The sequence below is a fragment of the Vicugna pacos genome, chromosome 6, assembly GCF_048564905.1.
Source record: "Vicugna pacos chromosome 6, VicPac4, whole genome shotgun sequence".
In the NCBI taxonomy this organism is placed as follows: Eukaryota; Metazoa; Chordata; class Mammalia; order Artiodactyla; family Camelidae; genus Vicugna; species Vicugna pacos.
This window is the reverse complement of record NC_132992.1, coordinates 86,165,393-86,186,444: the sequence shown is the minus strand read 5'-3', so window position 1 is coordinate 86,186,444 and position 21,052 is coordinate 86,165,393. Positions and strand designations below refer to the sequence as shown.

The following is a 21,052-nucleotide window of genomic DNA, read 5'->3' as shown; positions in this document are numbered from 1 at the left end:
TTGAACCCAAGCCTGCTGCAGGATTTTTCATTTGCACAAATGCCTAGGAGCACTTGAATTGAGGCCTCTGATAAAGTGACTGGGCCAGGGACAGGGGGAGGGTGGCACTGACTTGCCCACTCACAGAGGGCAAATGCTCAATCAACGTTCATTGAATTAATGGATTAATTGTTGCTGTCACCGTGATCTTCGGCCACTAGAGGGTGGAGCTGTCCCGGCTTAGATGTCAGCCCCACCTTTCACTGTCCCCTCCTCCCACCCTCCCTGGGAGGGGTAATTTCTTACAACTAAACTGGGTCCCAAGGGGAAAAAATGCAGAACTCATTAGTGTGCTCCGAACATTTATTAACAGGAAGAACAAATAGTTCTTAACTAATACCGGTTTCTTTAAGCCCACCCTCCATCTGCAGAACATACTCCCACATACTCTTTCATTTAATGCTGTGATGTTGACATCATTGTCCCAGAGACTCCGAAGCCAGCCACGACGCCAGCCAGCACCAGCCCAGGTGTCCTCTGCCCACCTTTTGCCTTTCCCTCCACAAGCTCAGTCTTCACTCAGTTGAGAAAGGGGCTGAGCTTCCCAGAGGGCAGGCTCTGTCCTAAGTGAGATCAAGGCCATTGGAAATGTCAGAAATGCAGTGACGGGGCCCCTAGTGAGGCAGCCTGCAGCCGCCTGGCCTCTCTGCCCTCCCCGCACGTTTCCTCTGCCTCCTGATCTTCCCTGGGCAGCGGTGGCCCCCTAGGTTTGACACCGCCACTTCTCCTGCCTCCCTTCCTCACCTGGAAAATTCCTACCCACCCATCCTGCTCAGATGCGCCATTTGGTGTGGAAGCCTTTCTCGAAAGCCCCTGAGTGGGCCCCCCTGCGTCTCTGGCCCGAGCACAGGGCCAGGCACAGCAAAGGGGTCAGCATGTGTTTGTTGAATGAATGGACAGCATTCTTTGATTCAACAACCATCTACCCCATTCCCAGGGCTAAAATAAATTACCCCATTACTAGATGCATTAGGCCCTGTTCTTATCTCTCCTGGCCCCTCCTTTCCCCGACCCGAGAAACCACTGTATGGGGTATCCCAGGGGGCCTCCTGTAGGAGGCTGTCCAGTGGGATTCTGGGACCTGCTGGGAGCTGCCCAGTCCCTACGCCTTGACCCTGACATCTCTGCACCACCCAGAGCTGAATTCCATGCATGGGGGCACTTAAGAGGTCACACCCTCTGACCCCCTTGCTGAGGCTGTTGGGGGGGGGGGTGGTCCAGGCTGAGCGTAAAGGAAAGAGCACAAGATGAGGGCGATGCCAGCTCTAGGCAAGCTTATCCTCACTAAGTCCTCACCTGTGAAATGGGTTTGGTACCTGCCCTACCTACTTCCTGGGGCTGCACAGACCAATGAGGGGTGACACATTTTCAGTTGGCAGGGACCGGTGTCACCAGGCATGGGGAGAGTCCAGGCACCCCCTCTCAGCCAGCCACATGGGTTGGGTGCTTCCCACAAGCCAGGGGTCACAGATGCAAACCTTCTGCCAGTTGCAAATGACAGATCCACATCTCTTTTTCTCTCCTTTTATTAGAACCTCCAAGACCTCTGGCTCACCTTTGCCGGCTGCGAGTTCGAAAGGCCATTGGGAAATACCGCATCAAACTCCTGGACACGTTGCCCCTCCCCGGCAGGCTGATTAGGTACCTGAAATATGAGAACACCCAGTAACTGGGGCCTGTGGAGAAGGAGCGGCTCCTCAGACTGGTTCACTCAATCTCAGGACAGCGGTGTCCCCAAATCCAAGGGGACCGGGTGACAGATGAGGCTGTGGGCTGTCTCCCTCTCAGCTGGGGCAGCTGCCATGATCTCACAGTTCTCTGGGCCAGAGCTTTGCCCAGAGCAGAGGACAGACATGTCAAGTGGGAGAAAAACCCTATTTGTGTTCGAACTAATGAGGAGGTCCCAGACCTCCTTGCCATCGGGAATGGCAGAAAGCTCCATTCCTGGGGCCCGGAGATGGGGACAGGGCAGAACTTGGGGTGCTATGGGGAAAACAGGGGCCAGCAGGGAAGCCTGGCCCCAACCCTGGGCTGTGGCTGGAGAGCTTTCCGGGTGAGTCTGTCCTTCCCAGACAGCCTGGATGCAGCTGTCCCCGTGCCCCTCCCCCTTTGCTCTGTGGCACTCTCCACTTGATTCTGAGCTTTCTCCCCAAAGGTGTGGTGCAGGGGTGGGGTGGGGAGTCCTCAGTCCCAGAGGGCTTCCTTAGGTACAATAAATGTCACAGATGATGCCCTGCCCAGTGAAGTCCCTTTCACCAGACCCCTGCAGGCCCTGAGGTCCTCAGCCCTGCTCCTGGAGGGCGTGGGGGTGGGACAGGGGCTTGGACAAGGGCACACAAACCCTTGATTCTGTCACTTTGGTTTGGGCTGCTGAAAGGCCCAAGAGAGTGTGTCCTTCATTCACCAGAAGAAACCCAACAGCCCAAGGAGAGGGGGCAGCTTTCTGCCGTGCGGATGGAGCAGCCAAGGTTGGTTTTCCTCTCCTGTCACCATGGAAACAGGTGCTTCTTCACAAACAGGGTCTCGGAGCCTACAAGTCTCCTGACACCTGGGTTTGTGTTACACACGTGTTCCCTGGCACTGTCTTCACGTCCTACTCACCTGTTTTGCTACAAAAGCTGAGATACTAGGGGAAAAACATCTCAATATTGGCTACTGTGAGTAAATGCTGGGGGGATGGTTTGTGCACCAAACTTAAGAGGCAGGAGGCCCTATGCCCGCCTTTCTGTCCTTCTGGCTTCACATGGCTCTGGAGGGAGGCAGGGGCTCCCAGCCCACTTTGGGAGGTGCGGGCGCAAAGCTGAGGTTAGGCACCATTGGAGCACTTTCTCATGGTCCGAGTCCTGTCTGCTAAGACTGCTCTGTTTCTAGGAAGCGTGATTAAAGCCACTGGAGCCCCAGGCTCACTCAGGTGACACCAGAGCAGGTAACTTTGCAGAAAGCCTGTTCCAGCCCCACCCTAGGATCTGGTAGTGGCTTAAGCAGGGTCAGATGTAGCTTCTGGCCTTGGGAAGTGAGCAGATGGGTGGGTTGGGGGAGCACTGGTTCTGGGGCCTGGCTCTGCCTTGGCTTTGGGGCCTTGGGTTCCCATCATTGTGGCTCCTGGTGGCCTTGCTGGCTCTGACACACTGGCTTTCCATGGAACCAGTGAGTCCCAGTGTCTTCCTGCAGAGGATGAGTCCGCCAAGCAGAGCTTCCAGCTGAGGGTCAGGAGACCCAGCTGTGTCTTGCCCACTCCCTCCTGGTACAGGGAGAACCAGCCCCAGAGAGGGGCTTGGTCCCATGCTGTCTTGCTGCAGAGATCCTGAAGAAATCTGCAAGGAATCCTGCATCCTCCCAGCCTGGGGATGTTCAGGCCCAGGGCCCAGGGGAAGTGGCCAAGGAGGGCTCAGCACAGTCAGGGGAAAACCCTGGGACCCAGGAGCCAGACTGGGTGGCAGTCAATGGTAGGACAGAGCAGAAAGATGTTTCAGGTGGGGCAGAGTATCAGGCAAACTCTTAAAACTACAGCAGTTTTCAGGTCACTTAATGTCCTAGAGAGTCTTAACGGGCAGTGGCCACACACACTGGGTAGTAGGGGGACACTGGTTTGAGGGAGGGCTCCCTGGAGGAGGTGAGGCTTGAGGTGGGAGGGGTGGGGAAGGAGGTCTCAGACACTGCATTCAGCATGGGCTCCATTTATTTGTAGGACGTGGGGCCCCGGGCCTGGGAGGCATGGGTGCCACCTTGGGTTCTTAGATTACTGATGTACCTCCATACCAGTTGGTCACAGCCACTGGTCAGGGCCCCTCCCCTCTAGTGCCTTGCCCAGTCTTGGCCTCCTCAGGTCCCCGCCCGCACCTCCACATAACCCAGCAGCTAAAGGGTTAACGCCCCGCTTCTCCTGGGGGTAGGTTCTGATTGGTCAGAGATCGGGCTGTGCCAGTTGCTACATCTTTTGACCAACTCTGCCCTTGAGAGGATTTCACAGCCATCACCCTTTGCAGAAACCCTTTCCCCCACACCTACCCAGCCCCCGGGGGGATGTCAGCCTCAGAGAAGTCTAGACAGCACCCTCAAACACTAGAAGTCCTGAAAGTGGTTCCATTCCGTGAGCAGGAGCACGTTTGACCCAGTGCTTGGGGATCCATGGTTCGGAGGTGAGTTCCTGAATTTCTCTCTGAACCAACACAGTTCACCTTCTGGTTGGGAGCGCCTGCTGCACCTGCTAGTGTGGCTGCTGTTTGTTTTTTGTTTTTTGTTTTTTGTTTTGTTTTAAATACTGAAGTTTTCCTGGATGTATTTTTCCCCAACGTGCTTCCATGTGGGGAATCACGGTGCCCGGTGTTCCTCAGTAAAGGTTTCTGCTTCTGGACGAGCCCTCCAGAGTTTGGATTAAGGCACCACCAGGTATCCCCTGGTAAAGCTTGAACCACAGAGGAGCTGTGGGGGCCCGGCACGAGGCCCTTGGGCAGCACTCCGAGAAAACATGCCTTCCAGAGCTGGGCTCCTTCTCTAGGGAGTGCGGGTGGTTAGATGGCCCTGGGCCCCCGTCCCTGTGGACTGCCCAGCCTGTAAACACCATTGAAATGTCGGTGCAGAAGGACCTACAGACGGGCCCAGCTAGCTAGGAGAGGTGACTTTAGGTTGGTGTCGTACTGGAGAGCCAGGTGCTCACATCATCCCCACAGCTACCCACACAGCAGATCTCCTTTCAATCACATTTTTCAGATGAGAACATTCTGGCATGGAGAGGTTAAGTAATTTGCCCAAGGTCACACAGCTGATAGGTGGCTGGGCCTGGGTTAGAGCTTTTACCACCCTGCTGTACAGGAGGGGCTGAGCCTCATCAGAATGGATCCAGAAGGGTCTTTGTAATGATGTGCAGGTGGGGAGAGAAGAGTCCATACCTCTTCCAGGCCTCTTCTCTGTTCTGTAAGACCAGAGCAGCCAGAGGCAATGGTGAGGGTCCTGGCTGAGAACTCCCTACTCATGCACCAGATAATCACTCAGAACGACCCTGCCTGAGTCATGTGGCCTCTATGGTCCTCTGAGACCATCAGATAAAAGCCACCGGAAACCTACCCACTTCCCAGTGACGAAGCTGACCCTCCATGCAGATGCCCCAGTCCAGGGGAATCCTGGAGTCAAAACAGGCAGGGGCAGAAGGGCCCTTAGCCATCCACAATTTTGGGGCCTTGTGTTAGGAAGGATTCCGGGCACCAAAGGAGAGAGTCTGTGATCAGCTGATGATTCTTGCCTTCGATTCAGAAGCGGTAGGTCCATCTGATCGTTACCCTTGAGCTAGTTCCCTGCTTTACGGCGGGGGAGGCTGAGGCACAGAGAGGGGGATTAACTTGTTCAACATCCTGCTACTGACTTGGGTGCAGCAGTTCCCAACGTGGCTGGCCCCGGCACCCGTCCCAGTCGTGAGGACTGTGCTTTGGTGACATGAGCCGCTCAGCACCTGTGGCAGCCCCCCTACCATGCTCTCAGCCACGCGGACACTCCACACAGCAGCGCAGATCCTGTGCAGCCAGTGTGCAGTGCAGGTGGAGGCCCCTCCAGTAGTTCTGCCAGTTTGGGCACTTTTGGGGCAAAACCGAGGCCACTCCCTGCCACCAGTGCCCCCTCTGGGCATTGTCACAGCAGAGGCTCTCACTGTTCCATTGGTTCCATCGACAGGGCGCCTAATATGTGCCAGGTGCTGCATCAGGCCCTGGAAGAGAGCCATCAGCAGGTAACCTAGGAAACTGAATTAGCTCGAGATGATGATGATGATGACTTTGCCCAAAGACATAGAACCAAAGCCTATGTTTAAAAAAGGAACAATTTGGTCAAACAGTTATTTTGCCCACAAGGGGCCCAGCTCTTGTTTGGCTTGACTTTTCCCCCTGACCAGGGTCGGCACAACTGCCTCGGCACAGCCTCTCCTCTGAGGCTCTGATTGGAGTGGAAGGTACCGCAGAGCGGACCATTCTCATCCCACCCCTCATTCTGCAGGTGGGGCAAACTGGCCCTGAGAGGAAGGGTCTAGCCCCACATCCCACAGCAGAGCCAGGATGACAGGTGCCAGTTCTCCAGAGCAGTTTGGACCCTCTGGGGACCCAGCCCCCACCCCCAGCCTCTGTCCTCTGACACAAATCTGACACGGGGAATCAGACCATCCTTCCCCATGACTCCTCCTCACCCTCCTCCCTTTGGATTGAGCTGTCGGCCCTCAGGACCCTTTCCCAGACATCATAGAGCTCTTTGGGCCACTCCTGGCCTCCCCCACAGCCAGTCACCTCTGTAAGCCGCCCTCCACCTGGGCACAGCCAGCATTTCCTAGGCCTGAGGACCATTCAACTTCATGAACCCAAGATGTGGAAACTGCAAAAGAAACATCTTTATTCCTTTAACTTTCTTAATATTTACAAAGAACAAGAAGAACAGAACTGAGATTGGCTTACACAGTGGATGGCAGATGAACAGACCTGTAACTCTGGCTTCTGGAGTGGCTGGCGGGCCAGGGCACTGCCCCACCGCCTGAGGTCTGCACAAGGATACAGATGAGCTGTTGGGCTCTGGCCTGGTTGGGGAGGGGCCGGCCGAGCCCAGCCCCACAGCTCCCAAGGCTGCAAGGGCAGGCTCAGGGACTGCCTGAGAAGCCCCTGCCCTGATCCTGCCCTCCCCTCCCACACACACACAAAAGGAGGGTTCTCAAGAGGCCACACCACTGTCCAGCCCACTCTTAACCAGAAGAGCTCCTGGGGTCCCCAACACCCCCACAGGCCAGAGGTGGGAGCCAAGGCCCTTCCAGCCTGGCTAGAGGTAGCCGAAGACGTTGAAGATAGGTGGGGGCACAGCTGGCTTGGTGGGGATAGGCTTCAGAACCACGGGTCTGTACACTTTCTGCCCCGGGCCCTCCACATCCTTGCAGAAGTGGACCAGCTCCCCAGGGGAAGCTGAGCTCTTCCGCCAGAGGCCCAGTCCAGAGACCGGGCTCTGAGGCAAGGCTCCAGGAGGGCCCGGATAAATGGGCTGTCCATGGTACTGGAAGGGGCAGCAGCTCCAGGCATTGACACGGCCCACCAGAGAGACCCCAGGCATCTTGAGTGGCTCCTTTTCAGTGGGCAACGGGGCTGTCTCAGGCCCCAGGGGCTCCAAACCCTTGCAATGTTTCTTACCCTCATAGGGCAGACCCTCCCTGGGGCCCAGTCCCCCCTCCAGCCCCATGGGGTAGCTGTGGGTGGGCCGTGGCTCTTCCCAGAAGGAAGCGGGCAGCTGTCTTTTCCTCATGGGCACCTGGCCAGGTCTGGCAGCTTCTGGATCCTGCCCCTGTAGGGTCTGCTCCTTAGGGAGACATTCCTCCCTGTAAGGGTTCCCCAAGGCCTTCTCCTTGTAGCCCCCACCCCCACTGGGGCTGGAATTGTGGCCAGAATCACGGGGCAGCCTCCCAGGCCGGTCCTCAGGCACCCTTTTCAAGTGAGGCTCGGCCCCTCTGCTGGGGAGTCCCCGCGGAAGCCGGGAATACTTCTGGGAGAAGCGTTTGAGCTGCTTCTGCAGGTACTTGCGGTGGTCCACCGAGCGGCGGCAGGGCGCAGACTTGTCCAGGGCCGCCTTAATGTCGCTAGATGCTAGGTTCACAAAGTTCAGCAGCATCTTCACGTCACTGTCAGATGCCATCACCAGGGGGACACTGCACAGAGATTTCCATGAAGAGAGAGGGTTCTGCAGGTGGTTGGCAGCTCCGGGGAAAGGCACAGAGCTGACCTGGAGGGATACACCAGCCGTTGGAGTCTCTTCGAGCAACCACACTCAGCCCCTGACAAAGGCCACATGGCTGCAGACTGTGGCTCCCATCCCAGCACCCCTGCACCCTAGAACAGAGCTATGGGTTGTGGGATACCCGTTCAAACCCCTAAGCATTCCCAGAGCATCTGTGATGGAACAGGTGCAAACGCATTCTGTCTTCCTGGGACTGTTGCCCTTTGCTTGAAGCTGAGGCTCAGAGAGGTCAGGCAACTTGCCCAAGGCAACCCAGCCACAAGTCGCATTGCTGCGGCTGGAGGCCAGGTCTCCGTGCTCCCAGACCACTGGGTCTTCCACACACCACACTGTCGGCGTGCACAACTTGCCAGCAAGGTTTTTATTTTCTGAACCGAGGCGACTGCTTCACTTTAAGGCAAGGCCAAGCCCCCTCTCTCCCTGGAGGTGCCCTCCTCCTCCCACCCCCGCCCCCAGCCCTGCTAGCATCAACCCCCCTCTTTAGTCCCCACGCTCCACCCACAGCTCTCACGCAGGACAGGCAGGACCCCTGTCTGGCACTCAAGCCGAGGCCTGCCTGGCGGGCTGATCTCAGGCTGTGGGCAGCAGGGACTCCCCCGTAGAAGCATCTGCAGCAATTTCATGCCTCCTCAGCCACCACCCGCGGCACCTCGCCCCTCCCCCAGGCCGCAGCCTGCCCCACGCCCCTACCCAGTCGGGCCTGAGCCGCCTGGGCCTCCACACTGACCGAGGGTGCGGGGCCCCGGGCCCCGCCAAGGTGGCCCCGCAGGTTCCCCGCCGCAGACCTGGGCCAGGCCCCGCGCGGCCAGCGAGCTCCGTGGTCCGGCTGCAGGCAGTTGTGCAGCCCTCGAGTGGGCTGAATGGAGGACGAGTCCCCGGAGCTGGGGGGCCCCTCAGGCCAATCAGGAGCGCCTCTCCAGATACAAAGCATCCCAATCAGGCGGCAGCGCCCCGTTCCCACATTCTTTGCCGTCACAAATTGTCACCATGGGGACCATCACAAAAAAGACAGCTCCCAAATGCAATCATTTCCCGGTAAATTTCTACCCTCAGCCCACTCTCCCCCTCGGTGTCCACGCCCCTCCTCCCCTTGACCTCGGTTCCCTGGTTTCTCGAGGGGGCGGGGTGTGTGCATGTGTGTGCATGTGTGCGCGCGCGTGCGAGCGTGTGTGTGTGTGTGTGTGTGTGTGTGTGTGTGTGTTTGTGTGTGTTTAAAAAGTCCAGGACTGAAGAGGGGCTGGGCCCAGAAGAGATGGGCTTGCAAACCTCCCCCAAAGACTCCAGGCCTACAGCTGCCATGCTCCAGTGCAGACAGACAATCAGACGGGGTAAGCCAGGGCGGGCTGCCTTCCCCGCTGTCCTTGAGTGTTGAGTGGCTCTCTCTCTGTCTCTCTGTCTCTCTCCCTCTCTCTCTTTCTCTCTTCTCTCTCCCACCCCCTTCCCAAGGCATCAGGCACTGGCAGGCCTGTGAGGGCGGGCGGCACACTGACGTTGGAAAGGTAGCCGGGGACGGACTCTCTAACGAGGTGCTGGGATATCCATGGGAAGGGAGCCGGAGCGCTCAGGAATCTTGTCTTTATGTTTGCTTCCTCAATTGAGCTGCACAAAGCCTGAATTGCCCATTCAGTGCGGCCGGACAAAAGGTTGGCGTTGCACGGTCCCCTAGCATTTGTAGTCAAACAGTTAGGGACTTAAATCGAGTCGTCATGATGGAGAAAGAGGTGGACAAAGCCCATAGAATTGCCATCAGCAAACATTTTCCTGTGTCATATTAGCCAGTCTCCATGGCTCCCCCTGGCCTGGGGACAATGGCACAAGTTTGCACACTTGGCTACTGTCACCGTGCCAACGCCGGCGGGGCTGCAAGCAGGGCTGCTCTGAACGAGCAAGGGAGCCCAGGGCCGGCCGCTGGCCCTGCCCACCGACTGGCCAGGGGGAAGGTGAGGCCGCAGGCAGAGGGAAGCTGCCTGGGAAATGCTGATGGGCGAGGCCTCCGTGCCAGCCAGCCGGGTGGGCCCCCGGCCTCCTGCCCTCAGCCTCACGCTCTGCCTCTTCTTTCCCTTCCTCCTCTCCTTCTTCTTCCTTTCTTTTTCCCCTTTCCTCAGTGGCCTTCTCCTCCCGTCTCCTAGCCAGCCAACACCAACCCACACCTTTGCAGCACAACTTAAACACCATGGACTCCTGTCTGAAGTGTCCCCGCCGCCCAGATGGGAGCTCTGGCAGGGCAGGAGGACACCAGGGAGTGATGGTCCCACCCCCTCCTGCTGGCCAATAGGCAGCTGCTGCCAGCATCAGGCGCCTGCCCACAGTGCCGGGCTCCAAGCCACCTCCCCTCTGGCCTGAGTGTCCCTACAGGCTGAGTGAAGGGTTTGGAGGAGATGACCTGGCGCAGACAAGCAAGAATTCAGTTTAGGCATTTAGGAGCAGGTGCAGTGTTCTCCATGCCACCTTCCTCTGCTGCTGAGATGATGGTGACCTTGGACTAGAGCATCCTGGACTATTGACCCCTATCTGCAGCAGCCTCTGCCTGGCTGAGGGCTAAACCACTGTCATTTTATGCCCCTGAGATTCAGGGGTTATTTGTTTCTGCAGCATAACCCAGCCCACTCTGACTGATACAAGCAGGAAACATCCTTTCTGCTCCTGACTGCCCTGCACACATGCCTGGGGTCACCAGGACAGGCTCCCAAACAGCTCTCATCACACGGCATCCTGTTGCCTACTGCCTAGGGGCAGGGGTCCCCAGCCTGGCATGCGTTCCTGGTGCCAGCCCACAAACCACCTTCTCCATTATTCTCTGATGGGAGACTGGCCTCAAGGCACCCAGCCCCATCCCCACCTGGCCTCCTGCCCGCTCTGTGTCTGCTCCTGCTGGACCCTCTCTTTGGACCGCCTTTTCCCTTCAAAGAGCATCAAGACACTCTCGGACTACTCTGCTCCAATCTCAGCTCCCTCTGAGACTCCAGGGCACTGCAGTCATTCCAGCCCACCATGCTGCCTGCCTATGACATCATCCCTCTCTTCTCAGCCAGCAATGGACCCTCACCCCCAACACATCTCTGAGCTTCTGCATCTTATAAAATCTCCATAGCTCTTAACACAGGCTGTTCTTCTACCAAACACTTTTTGAGGAAAGAGGGAAAGAAGAAAAGAAGAAGAGAGGAAGTAGGGAGAGAAAAATGGAGTGAAAGCAACTGATGCTTGCTCGGCACCTGGTCCCGCTGAAGATCGCACGTGGACGATTTCACGTGGATGATCTCACGTGGCCCTGAGGCTGCTCAGAGGGAGTGGTCATCACAAATGAGGAGCAAGAGGCGCATCTACTTTCCCAAGGCCTCACAGCCACTCACTGGCAGAACTTGAACTTGGAGTGAGGACTGTCTGCATACAAAACCCATTGTTGGTCCCACTAGGCCACACTGCTTCCCTGAGCTGCCAGGTTTGAAGACCTCGCAGACCAGATTTTCTGCGTAAAGTCCTGGGTTTAGCTCTTCTATAATAGCATCAGAACATGACTCTCAACTTCTGACTCAGCAACGTGGGAGCTGCAGCTAGAGGTGCAGGCAAGGGAAGAGGAGGTCGCTGTGGCTTGAAAAACTGTCACCCGAGAACCCCACCCACAGCCATGCACTGACCCGGCCACACCCCAGGCCTTAGGCCAGGCCTCTGGGGCTGTCTGTGACCCTTGCTGGGGAAAGTTTTTCCACGTTTTTCTGGCGGGGCCATAGAGATAGATGGAAAAACATCGCTCACAATAGTCACTCTTCACTCTAGAGAGCCCTTCCACCATCATTCTGTCATTACGGTCCTGGGTCTGGGCAGGGAGGGAATTGTTCTCTTTATAATTGGTGACACATCCAAAGACAAGACCCAAACTTCTGCTTTTTGGCCCAACTCAGGCAACTCTGTCCTCTCAGTATTCTTCAAGGCCCAACTCAAACATCCAGGAAGACCTCCACTAACTGCCAGCGTTATATATGACACTGTCTCCCATCCGTATGTTTACAGATTCAAAGATGAAGTCTAACCTCCTTGGCTTAACACAGAAGGCCCTTTGTAATCTGACCCCTACTGGGGCCTGGCACAGAGTAGCTTCTCACTAATGTTTCATGAATTAAATACTTTGGCCATTCCATTGCATAGAATTAGTCCTGTGGACTAGAAACAACTGCTTCCTGTCTAGTTTTTTTTGCTTATTGCTTGCCCTGCCCACCCAGCCTCACCTGGTTGAGGTCTGCGAGAGCAGGGAGCTTTTCTGCTGGTTCATCTCTGTATCTCCAGTGCCTAGAAAATGGCCTTGGCACAGAGCGGGCCTTCAAGAAGCACCTCTTGCGGCTGCCGTGGTGGTTACATGATGAGGAACTGCCTGTGCTTCTGCGGGACCCCGTGCGCCTCGCAAGCAGGAAGCACTATTTCGCAGTGACTCTAGAAAGCTCTGTTGAAGGCAAGTGAGCTGTGCTGCCCTGAACATGAGGGTCCCTTCCCAATCATCGGCTCTCACTGCTGTGGATCTTTGACATTCCAGCTGTGCTCACTCCACCTCAAGTTTATCTGCCAACATTCATCATCAGGGACCCCATTCAGCACCTACTGTATGCCAGGGACCAGAGGTGCAGGGTGGGCTCGCTTGGCATTCTCCTCTGTTCTGGAGGCAACTTACTGGAGGGGAGACCACCTCTGTCTTGATGACGAAGCACCCATTTTCTGCCCACTCACCAGTGAGACAAACAACACCCTAAGGTTCCTTCATTTCCCAAGCTACTAGGAGCCACCCATCCAGAATCTCTATATCTCATATGACATAGCCCCCTTCTAGAATTTAGCTGACACAGGTATAGCCTAAAACTGAAAACTAAAGGAGGCAGTTGGCCATGTCTTGTGCCAGCCAAGCCAGACAGGTTCTGGGGGGGGGGGTGATCTGGGCAGTAGGCTTTTTCAAACTGCTTTTATGCAGAAGAGCCCATTAAAAAATATGATGTGGGAGTTCAATATGGAACACAGTGACAGCAGGCTGCCATGAGCACAGATTTCTTCTGCACACACAAATGCTTGCTTACTACTTATTTTGCAAACAGTGGATTAGAACAAAGAGGCTGTTTTGATGACAGGGAATGTTGAAATAAAGGCTTATAGACTTATAGTCTGATATCAACCAGACTTTGTTTTGGTTGCAGAATATTTAGAAAATCCTGATTTAGAGAGATCAACCACTGAAATGGTATTTTTTTCAAAGCCTATCTTGCAATCTAGGATAGTCATCAAAAGAATCTCTGGAGCTTTATTATCTGTTCCCTGGAGGAGTTAACCAGTCGGCAGCCTAGTGTGTCAACTTGGGAGTTAAAAAGTATTCAAGTGTGTTCTTGTTTGTTGCTATGATTTTGAAGGGGTTGTAATTAGGTTTGTTTGTTTGTTTATTTTTAACAGGAGTACTGGGGATTGAACCCAGGACCTCATGCATGCTAAGCACGCACTCTACCACTGAGCTTTACCCCCCGCCTTGTTACTATGATTTTTAGAACCCAAAATGCCAAAAGTAAAATTTAAAGGAAAATTTTATATTTCTGCATCTCTTTAGAAAATTCAGTTCCAAAAAATAGGCTACCTTCTCATTTTAGAGATGAAGCAAATGAGGCCCAGACAGGGATGTGGTTCACCCGAGGGGGCAGAACCAGGTAGAGGGCAGCTTCTTGGGACCAAGATGGCAGCTCCATGCTGTGGGCCACCCTGTGTTCATGCTACACCTGCTCACGGTGATGGACAGTTCTGAGCTCAGCTCTACCCAGCACACACCACTTGGTCGAAGTACGTAGCGTGTATTAAACCACTTGCTTTTCCCAGGTGCCATGATTACTGTCTTTAACGGCTTAGCAAACTGAGGCCCACATCAGCTAGGAAACTGCCCGAGGTCCCCTGGTCCGTAGATGGCAGAGCAGGGATTAGGGTGCCGGCAGGCAGATCCAGACCCATGGGCTTGACCATCATAGGCCCTAACGCCTTCCCAGGGGCTTTGCTAGTTCAGTGCCACTGATATGCCCCAGCCCTCCCCGCTCTGGAGAGTTAGACTCAACCACTCCAACTCAGGAAACACACATAGGCTACACGGGGGCAGGGTGATGGGGGGACAGCGGCCCAACCAGTGCCTCCGTGGATGCATGACGCAGACATCACAAGATGATTTATGTAACCCCTTACGTAATGGAAGTATTTCTATCAGAGACTAGCCCGGGGTTTGCTGTCAACTGTAATCAGAGCAGACAGGCTGCCTGCTTCCTCGTAATGGGAGATGTCGGGTTGAAATTTGGCTGCCGGGCCGAGGGCTTCCTGCTTTGGTGACCTTGCCTCACAACTGAGGCTGAACACCAGTGTGGCTGTGCCCTCAGAGCAGCTAGAGACCTCATGATGACCTGGAGAAGCCACAGCCCAGCTCAGACAGTCCCTGTGCTCCTGGCCACAGCCTGGCTACAGTGACAGAGACAAATGCCAGTGTGATCAAGTCCCATACTGGAAGTGATTTCACCACATCATTGTATCACAGAATGGAGACTGTCTTTGGAGATAAGATCTCTGAACTCTGTCCACACCCGGCTATGTGACCTTGGACCAGTCACTCACCCTCTCTGGGCCTCAGTTTTCTGGTTGGAGTACATCAGCAGTTCTCAGTCTCCATGTTGCACACATGGACTTTGGTGTGGGGCTGGTGTGTCACAAGTCAGTGTCACTTACAAAGGTTTCAAACTTAGCAAATGTGCTTTTCCCTAACACAAAGTAGAACAGATTCAACATAAAGTTAGATGAACTCCCTTGTATTTCTTGAAAGTGCTTTCTTGAAAGTGATATAAGTAAGCTGGTGAGTCTGAGGATGTAACTCTCCAGGAAGAGAGGATAGAGCATTGGGTTTTCATTCATTATATGGGGTCTCAGGAGGGGCAGGTTTCAGCCAAAATATTTCAAGTTGAATGAGGTGAGAGCAGATATCTGGGCCTTGTTCTTGGTCTTAGGAGGAAAGCATTCAGCCTTTCACCATTAAGTATGATGTTGGCTGTAGGATTTTTGCAGAGGCCCTTTATCAAGTTGAGGAAGTTCTCCTTTATTCCTAATTTGCTGAGAGTTTTTTTAAAAATAGTTTTTAACATGAATGAGTGTTGAATTCTGTCAAATGGTTTTTTTCATCAATTTATATGATCATGTGGTTTTCCTTGTTTAGTCTATTGATATGGTGGATTACATTGATTGATTTTCAAATATCAAACCAGCCTTGCATTCCTGGGAAAAACACCCCACTCTAGTTAGTGTATAATTCTTTTTATATGTCGCTGGATTTAACTTGCTAATATTTTGTTGAGGAATTTTTTTGCTGTTCTCTATGTTCATCAGGTATATTAGTCTATAGTTTTGTTTTCTGTACTGTTTTTGTCTGATTTTGTCTTCATGGCAATAGTGGCCTCATAAAATGAATTAGGAAGTGTTTCCTCTGCTTTTTTTTTTTTTCCTGGAAGAGTGTAAAGTTGATGCTAATTCTTTAAGTGTTTGGTAGGATTCTCCCATGAAAACATCTGCACCTGGGGTTTTCTTTTGGGGGAGGTTTTTAAGCTATAAACTAGAGTTCTTTAATAGTTATAGAATTACTCCAATTATCTACTTCATATTGAATTAGCTTTGGTAGTTTGTAATCTGAGAGGGATTGATCCATTTCATCTAAGTTATTGAATTTATGTGCATAGAGGTTTTTTTTAAAATGATATTCTCTTATTATCATTTTGATATCTGTTGAATCTGTACTGCTGTCCCATTTCTTCCCTGATACTGGTGATTTGTATCTACTTTTTTTTGTCACCTTTACTACATATTTATCAATTTTATTGATCTTTTCAAAGAATAAGCAATTAATTTATTTTCTCTGTTGTTTTTCTGTTTTCAATTTCATTAATTTCTACTCTTTATTATTTCCTTTCTTCTTCCTTCTTTAGGTTTGTTTTACTTCTCTTTTTCTAGTTCCTTGAGCTTAGATTATTGGGATTTCCTTTTCTAATGTAAGAAGTTAGTGCTATAAAATTTCCTCTCATTGCTGCTTTAGCTGTACTTCACAAATTTTTGACATGTATTTTCATTTTCAGTCAATTCAGTGTGTTTTTGGTATTTCTCCTGAGACATCCTCTTTGGCCTTGTGATGGTTAATTTTATGTGTCAACTTGACTGGATCATGGGATGCCCAGAAGTCTAGTTAGTCATTAAGTCTAGTTAGTTCTGGATGTGTCTGTGAGGGTGTTTCTGAAAGAGATGAGCATTTGAATCAGTGGGCTGAGAAGAAGGTATTGCCCTTCCCTGTGCATGTGGGCACCATCCAATTTGTTGAGGGCCTGAATAAAACAAACAAACAAACAAACAAACAAACAAACAAAGAGAGGATTTATTGTCTTTCTGCCTCCCTGCTTGAGCTGGGACTTCGTTTTTCTCCTGCCCTTGGATGGAACTGGGATTTACATATTTAGCTCACTTGGTCCTCAGACCTTTGGATTCAGATTGGGAGTACACCACGAGCTTTCCAAGGTCCCTAGCTTGCATACAGCAGATTGTAGGGCTTTATAGCCCCATAGTCACATGAGCCCATTCTTCATAATAAATCTCATATGTATATATATATATATATATATATATGAGAAAGTTCTCTGGGGAACTCTAATTACAGATAATTACAGACATACTGGTTATTTAGAAGCATAGAAGTAGGTGGTACAATTTCCAGTGCCTAGAGAATTGGGGGAGTAACCTTTCTGCTATTGATTTCTAGTTTGATTTCATTATGGTCAGAGAACTTACCCAGTATACTTTAAATTCTTTTAAATTTGTTGACATTTATTTAATACCCAGGATACTGTCTTGGCAAATGTTCCAGAAGCACTTGAAAAGAATCTATATTCTGCTGCTGCTTTTGGCTTGAGTGTTCTATAGATGTCAATTAGATCCTGCTGGCTGATGGTGGTGTTCAGTTCTCTATCTTTGTTGATTTTCTGTCTTGTAGTTCTATCAGTTGCTGAGAGAGGGGTATTTAAGTATTCAGCTATAATTGTGGATTTGTCTACTTCTTTCATTTTTATCAAGTTTTGCTTCATATATTTGCAGCTCTATTGTTTGATGCACAAGCATTTAGGATTGCTATATTTTCTTGGTTGATTGGCACTTTTAGCATTATGTAATGCTTCTTGAAACCCTGGCAATTTTCTTTGCTCTAACTTGTACTTTACCTAATAATATGGCCACTTCTGCTTTTTAAAAATTAATATTTGTATGATATATCTTTATTTATCTTTTGACCTTCAGCCTGCCTATATAGTTATATTTGAAGTGAGTATCTTGCAGACATTATGTGGTTGGGTCATTTTTTTAATCCACTCTGCCAGTCTCTTTTAATTTTTATATCATTTACATTGGACTAACTGTTGATAAGTTAGGGCTGAAGTCTGCCATTTGATCATCTGTCTTCCATTTCTTTGAGCATATCTCTTTGTATAGTTTTTTGTAAGTGGCTGTTCTACTTATTTCAGTAAACATACATAACTTGTCACAGTATATTAGTTTCAACATGTTGCCATCATTTACTCTTGTCCTAGACCAGTGCTTCCCTACATGATGCCAGGCCCCTCCCCAGACTAACAAACTCAGAATCTTTTTTTTTTTTTTGGTTTGGGGGGAGGTGAGTCAGGCCTGATATTATTAAAAGCCCCCAAGATGATTCTAATGTACAGCCAGGATGGAAGTCCACTGCCTGGATGATCTGAGACTCTTCCTAGCAGAGATAAACTGGGCAGGTGTGGATTTCCAGAACCTTGAAACATGTCCAGGTCTGAAACCTCACTGTAATTTCAAAACTAGAAGCCACTTTAGTGCAGTAAAGCAAGCCTGCCAATGAAGCTAGGTGGAATGAGACAGAAGTGACCGTCTCACAGGAGGGCTCTGCTTTTGGCCGGTTTCTTTCAAAGACAATGCTCCTGATTGTTCTGGAAGCTAGCCATTCACGAAACACCTGCTGAGACCTAAGTCACTGAGTGAGCATCAGGAGACTGGGGAAAGGTTCAGGATCCTTTTGCCACCATGCCTAGGGCAGTTCCCACCCAAAGAACCAGCCTTTTATCATTTTATTGGTTAGTTAATCCCTTCTGGTCAAAATCACTGTCTCCTCTTGCATTCTCCCATGTCACGTGATTGCATACCCTCTATTCCGTGGCTGAGCAGCAGGTGAGACCTTGGGACAGTTTAAGGAAAATGTAAAGGATGAAGCAGCTGAGGGAGGCACTCTGGGCTCAGACACACCTGGGGTGGAAGCTGGTTCCATCGCTTCCTAGCTTTGGAACTTTGGGCAGGTCACCTAATCACACTGAGCTTCAGTTTTTCTCTCTGTGAAATGGGGGCAAAGAGAGCTATGCAGGACTCTTCTAAGGACAGTCAGAGCTCAATGGTTTGGTTCCAAACCATTTAATGAGCACCTACTATGTGCAAGACATTCTATGAGGTGCTGGAGATATCTAAATGAATAAGACACCTATGCAAACAGCTTAGCAGATAGCTTATCAACCTCTTACCCTGTGCTAGATAATGTTCCGAAAACATCATCTGTATTAACTCCATAATGAGCTGGCTGTTGCTATCATCCCCACTCTACAGTTGAGGAGACTGAGGCATAGGCTGACTAGGCAACTTGTCCCTGACCCCACAGCCAGAAGGGTCCAACTCCAGCAGATTGTTATGATTTTATGATTAATCATCATGCTCAATAAGCTCTGAGCCTCAGGTTCCTCAGGAGCTAATAGTAGTTCCCTGGCAGGGTGGATAAAGAGAATTAAGAAAGATCATCTTTGAAAAAGACTAACACAGTGCCTGGCTTATAGTCGATGCCCTTCCCTCACCTTTTCTTCTCCTTTGTGCTGGGTCCAGAAGTTGCCCAGGTGAAGCCCACCTTGGATGCATCTCACCCATAAAGAGGAGATGCTGCAATAGGAATGACACAGAAGTAGTGCCTTTGTGCCTTTGTTGGGGGTCCCCAGTGGATCACTGCCCCACCTTCTCGCCACTGCCCTATACTGATCCCTGCCGCCCACCACATGCCCGTCACCTTGACTGTATCCTCTGGTGCCTTTCTGATGTGTCTCTTCACCTCACCCAGGGTACCGGTCAGAAATGAAAAGTCCGTTTAATCTCAACTGACAACTCGGATTTGATTGGTGATGGCTGGCAGGAGCCACCTGGAAAGATTCCGAGGACCCCTCAGGGCTCAGCAATGAGAATGCCCTGATCAACTAGTGATGTCTTTCCATAGGTGTGGATGGAGACAGGCTAGGTATCCCTGAATCCAGTTCAATATCACCGAGTGCAAAGCTAGGGGTTCAAAGCTTGGCATTCTGGTAACTCAACCTCTGGGGTTTTAATCAAGGGGCAGGACCCCAGAGAAGGGAAGTGACTCCTTAAGACTCAGGTGCTCCCACTTCTCCAGCCAGAGTCATGGATTCAGTTCAACAAACGGAGACCAGGGTGTTATGCATGTTGGAGGATGGAGACACTGAGAAGTTGAGCGTGATGGAGAAGAGAGCTGGCCACGTGGAGTGGGAAAGGAGAAGGCTAGAAAGGAAGGTTGAACTCCGTGTATATTTGCATGCAGTAGTCACATACTAAAGGCTGTGGAATGAATGATTGAATGAACAAACTTGAACATGAAGCAAAATGATTTGTTGGCTTTTGAGCCATCTTGAGAACTCCAACATACAGTCACATAACAACCTGTGAACAGCAGGTGCCTCCTCAGTGTAAACAGCTCTTCCTCTTGGCTGCTCGCATGAACAGCACACTCTCATCATTAGAGAGGAGCCCCTGCCCCCCAGTAACAGGACCTCCCAGAGAAAGATGCTGGGGCAGGGGTCTGACTCCCCTTGAACACCACGGTGTGCCAAGAGTTCTATACCCGCCATCTTGTTTCAGCCTCCATGAATGAATGAATGAATGAATGAACGAAGCTTTCCGAGGTGGGCATTGTCCTTTCCATCCGACAGGGTAGGGAACTGAGGCTTGAAGAGGTAGAGGAACTCTCCCCTGCTTGGCCTTGGTCTGCATCTACACCACAGGACCCCCTCAGAGAAGGTGGGGGGGCACTGTCCCCTCTTGTCTGTCTCCGGCTTTGTGGATTCCCAGCCCTCTGCCTCTTACCTAGAGTGTCTGTCCCCCTTTGTCATACACAGGGGGCTCATTTCTGTCATCCAACTTTCATTTCCTGATCTCTGATTACAACTCTGTCTATAGCCCAAATCCAACCCAAAATACACCTTTAAAAAATTCTCTGAACTGTCTTGCCACAGGAGAGGAATATTTACAGAACCAGCAAGTGGTCATTTGAGCCTGCCTTGCACACACCCTTCCCGGGGTTCCTGGCAGGCCCTCAACAAGTAGAAGGGGAGGGAAAAGGGTTACCTTGGTGAATTCAGTAGCCCCTCACCTCCATCCCAGCGCTGAGCCTGTGCTTTCCGGGCCAACATCGCCCCCTTGCATTGTGTACTGTGTTCCCATGCTTGGTACGTGGTAGTCTCCCCTCAGAGCATGCTGGCCACCTAGAGGTAGACGCAATGCACATTCTGCTAATCTGGGCAGGTGATTTCATCTCTCTGGGCCTTGCTTTTCTCATCTGTAAGATGGGAGTGATTCCATTCGCTCTGCTGTCTTGCTGGGACCGTAGAGAAAGATGGATCCCAAGAATGGTTTGGGTCTGCCCAGGTTTTAAGACCAACCAAGCAACTCGGTATCCACCCTGGACCAGTCTCCCGCAGTCTCTCACCCCACCTGGGTTGTTTCACTGTCCTAATTGGGCCCTTGGGTCTGCCTGACCCCCTCCACACAGAAGCCTCTGCTCCTTTTAGAAAGATAATCCAGTTCAGAGGGATCCTCTGCTCTCCCTTCCCATCGGCTCCCATCTTACTCAGAGCAGAAGCCCCCCAGTGACCACAAGATCCCAGGAGGTCTGCACCCCTCCCAGGTACTTCTCCCACCCTGTCTCCTCAATCACCTGCTCCAGGCCCACCGTTCTCCTTGCTGTTCCTCAAATACCAGGCTCTCGGCCTTTGCACTTGCTGTTCCCTCTTCCTGGAGCTTTCTTTCCCTAGATCAGTGGTTGGTAAGCCACGGCCCGCCACCTGTTCGTGTAAATAAAGTTTTACTGGGACACATCCATGCACATCCATTGACGTGTTATCCATGCTGCTTTTGTGCTACAGTGACAGGATGGAAG

At 51.6% G+C, this 21,052-nt stretch overlaps 2 protein-coding genes across 10 annotated transcripts in view; one reads left to right on the top strand and one right to left on the bottom strand.

Annotated features, from left to right (window-relative positions):
- The window catches only part of ASB2 (ankyrin repeat and SOCS box containing 2), a 54,048-nt gene extending 51,780 nt beyond the window's left edge, over nucleotides 1-2,268 (top strand). For all 5 annotated transcript variants that reach the window (XM_072963633.1, XM_072963634.1, XM_072963637.1 and 2 more), the window contains one exon: nucleotides 1,572-2,268. In XM_072963633.1, coding sequence (XP_072819734.1) covers nucleotides 1,572-1,708 — 137 coding nt within the window. In that variant the 3' untranslated portion in view covers nucleotides 1,709-2,268. The remainder of the gene's footprint in view (nucleotides 1-1,571) is intronic.
- Nucleotides 2,269-6,384: 4,116 nt separating this feature from the next.
- FAM181A (family with sequence similarity 181 member A) lies at nucleotides 6,385-18,985 on the bottom strand. Of its 5 annotated transcripts, none has more exons than XM_072963629.1 (2): nucleotides 18,889-18,985; nucleotides 6,385-7,773 (listed from the first exon to the last, which is right to left on the bottom strand). In XM_072963629.1, the coding sequence occupies exon 2, from the start codon at nucleotides 7,684-7,686 to the stop codon at nucleotides 6,826-6,828; it is 861 nt and encodes a 286-aa protein (XP_072819730.1). In that variant the 5' UTR covers nucleotides 7,687-7,773; nucleotides 18,889-18,985; the 3' UTR covers nucleotides 6,385-6,825. The 5 variants fall into 5 exon arrangements, 4 of the variants coding, with proteins under 4 accessions (XP_072819730.1, XP_072819731.1, XP_072819732.1 ...); XM_072963630.1 differs by having other exon boundaries at nucleotides 18,896-18,962; XM_072963631.1 differs by lacking the exon at nucleotides 18,889-18,985 and adding an exon at nucleotides 18,097-18,137.
- Nucleotides 18,986-21,052: the final 2,067 nt, after the last annotated feature.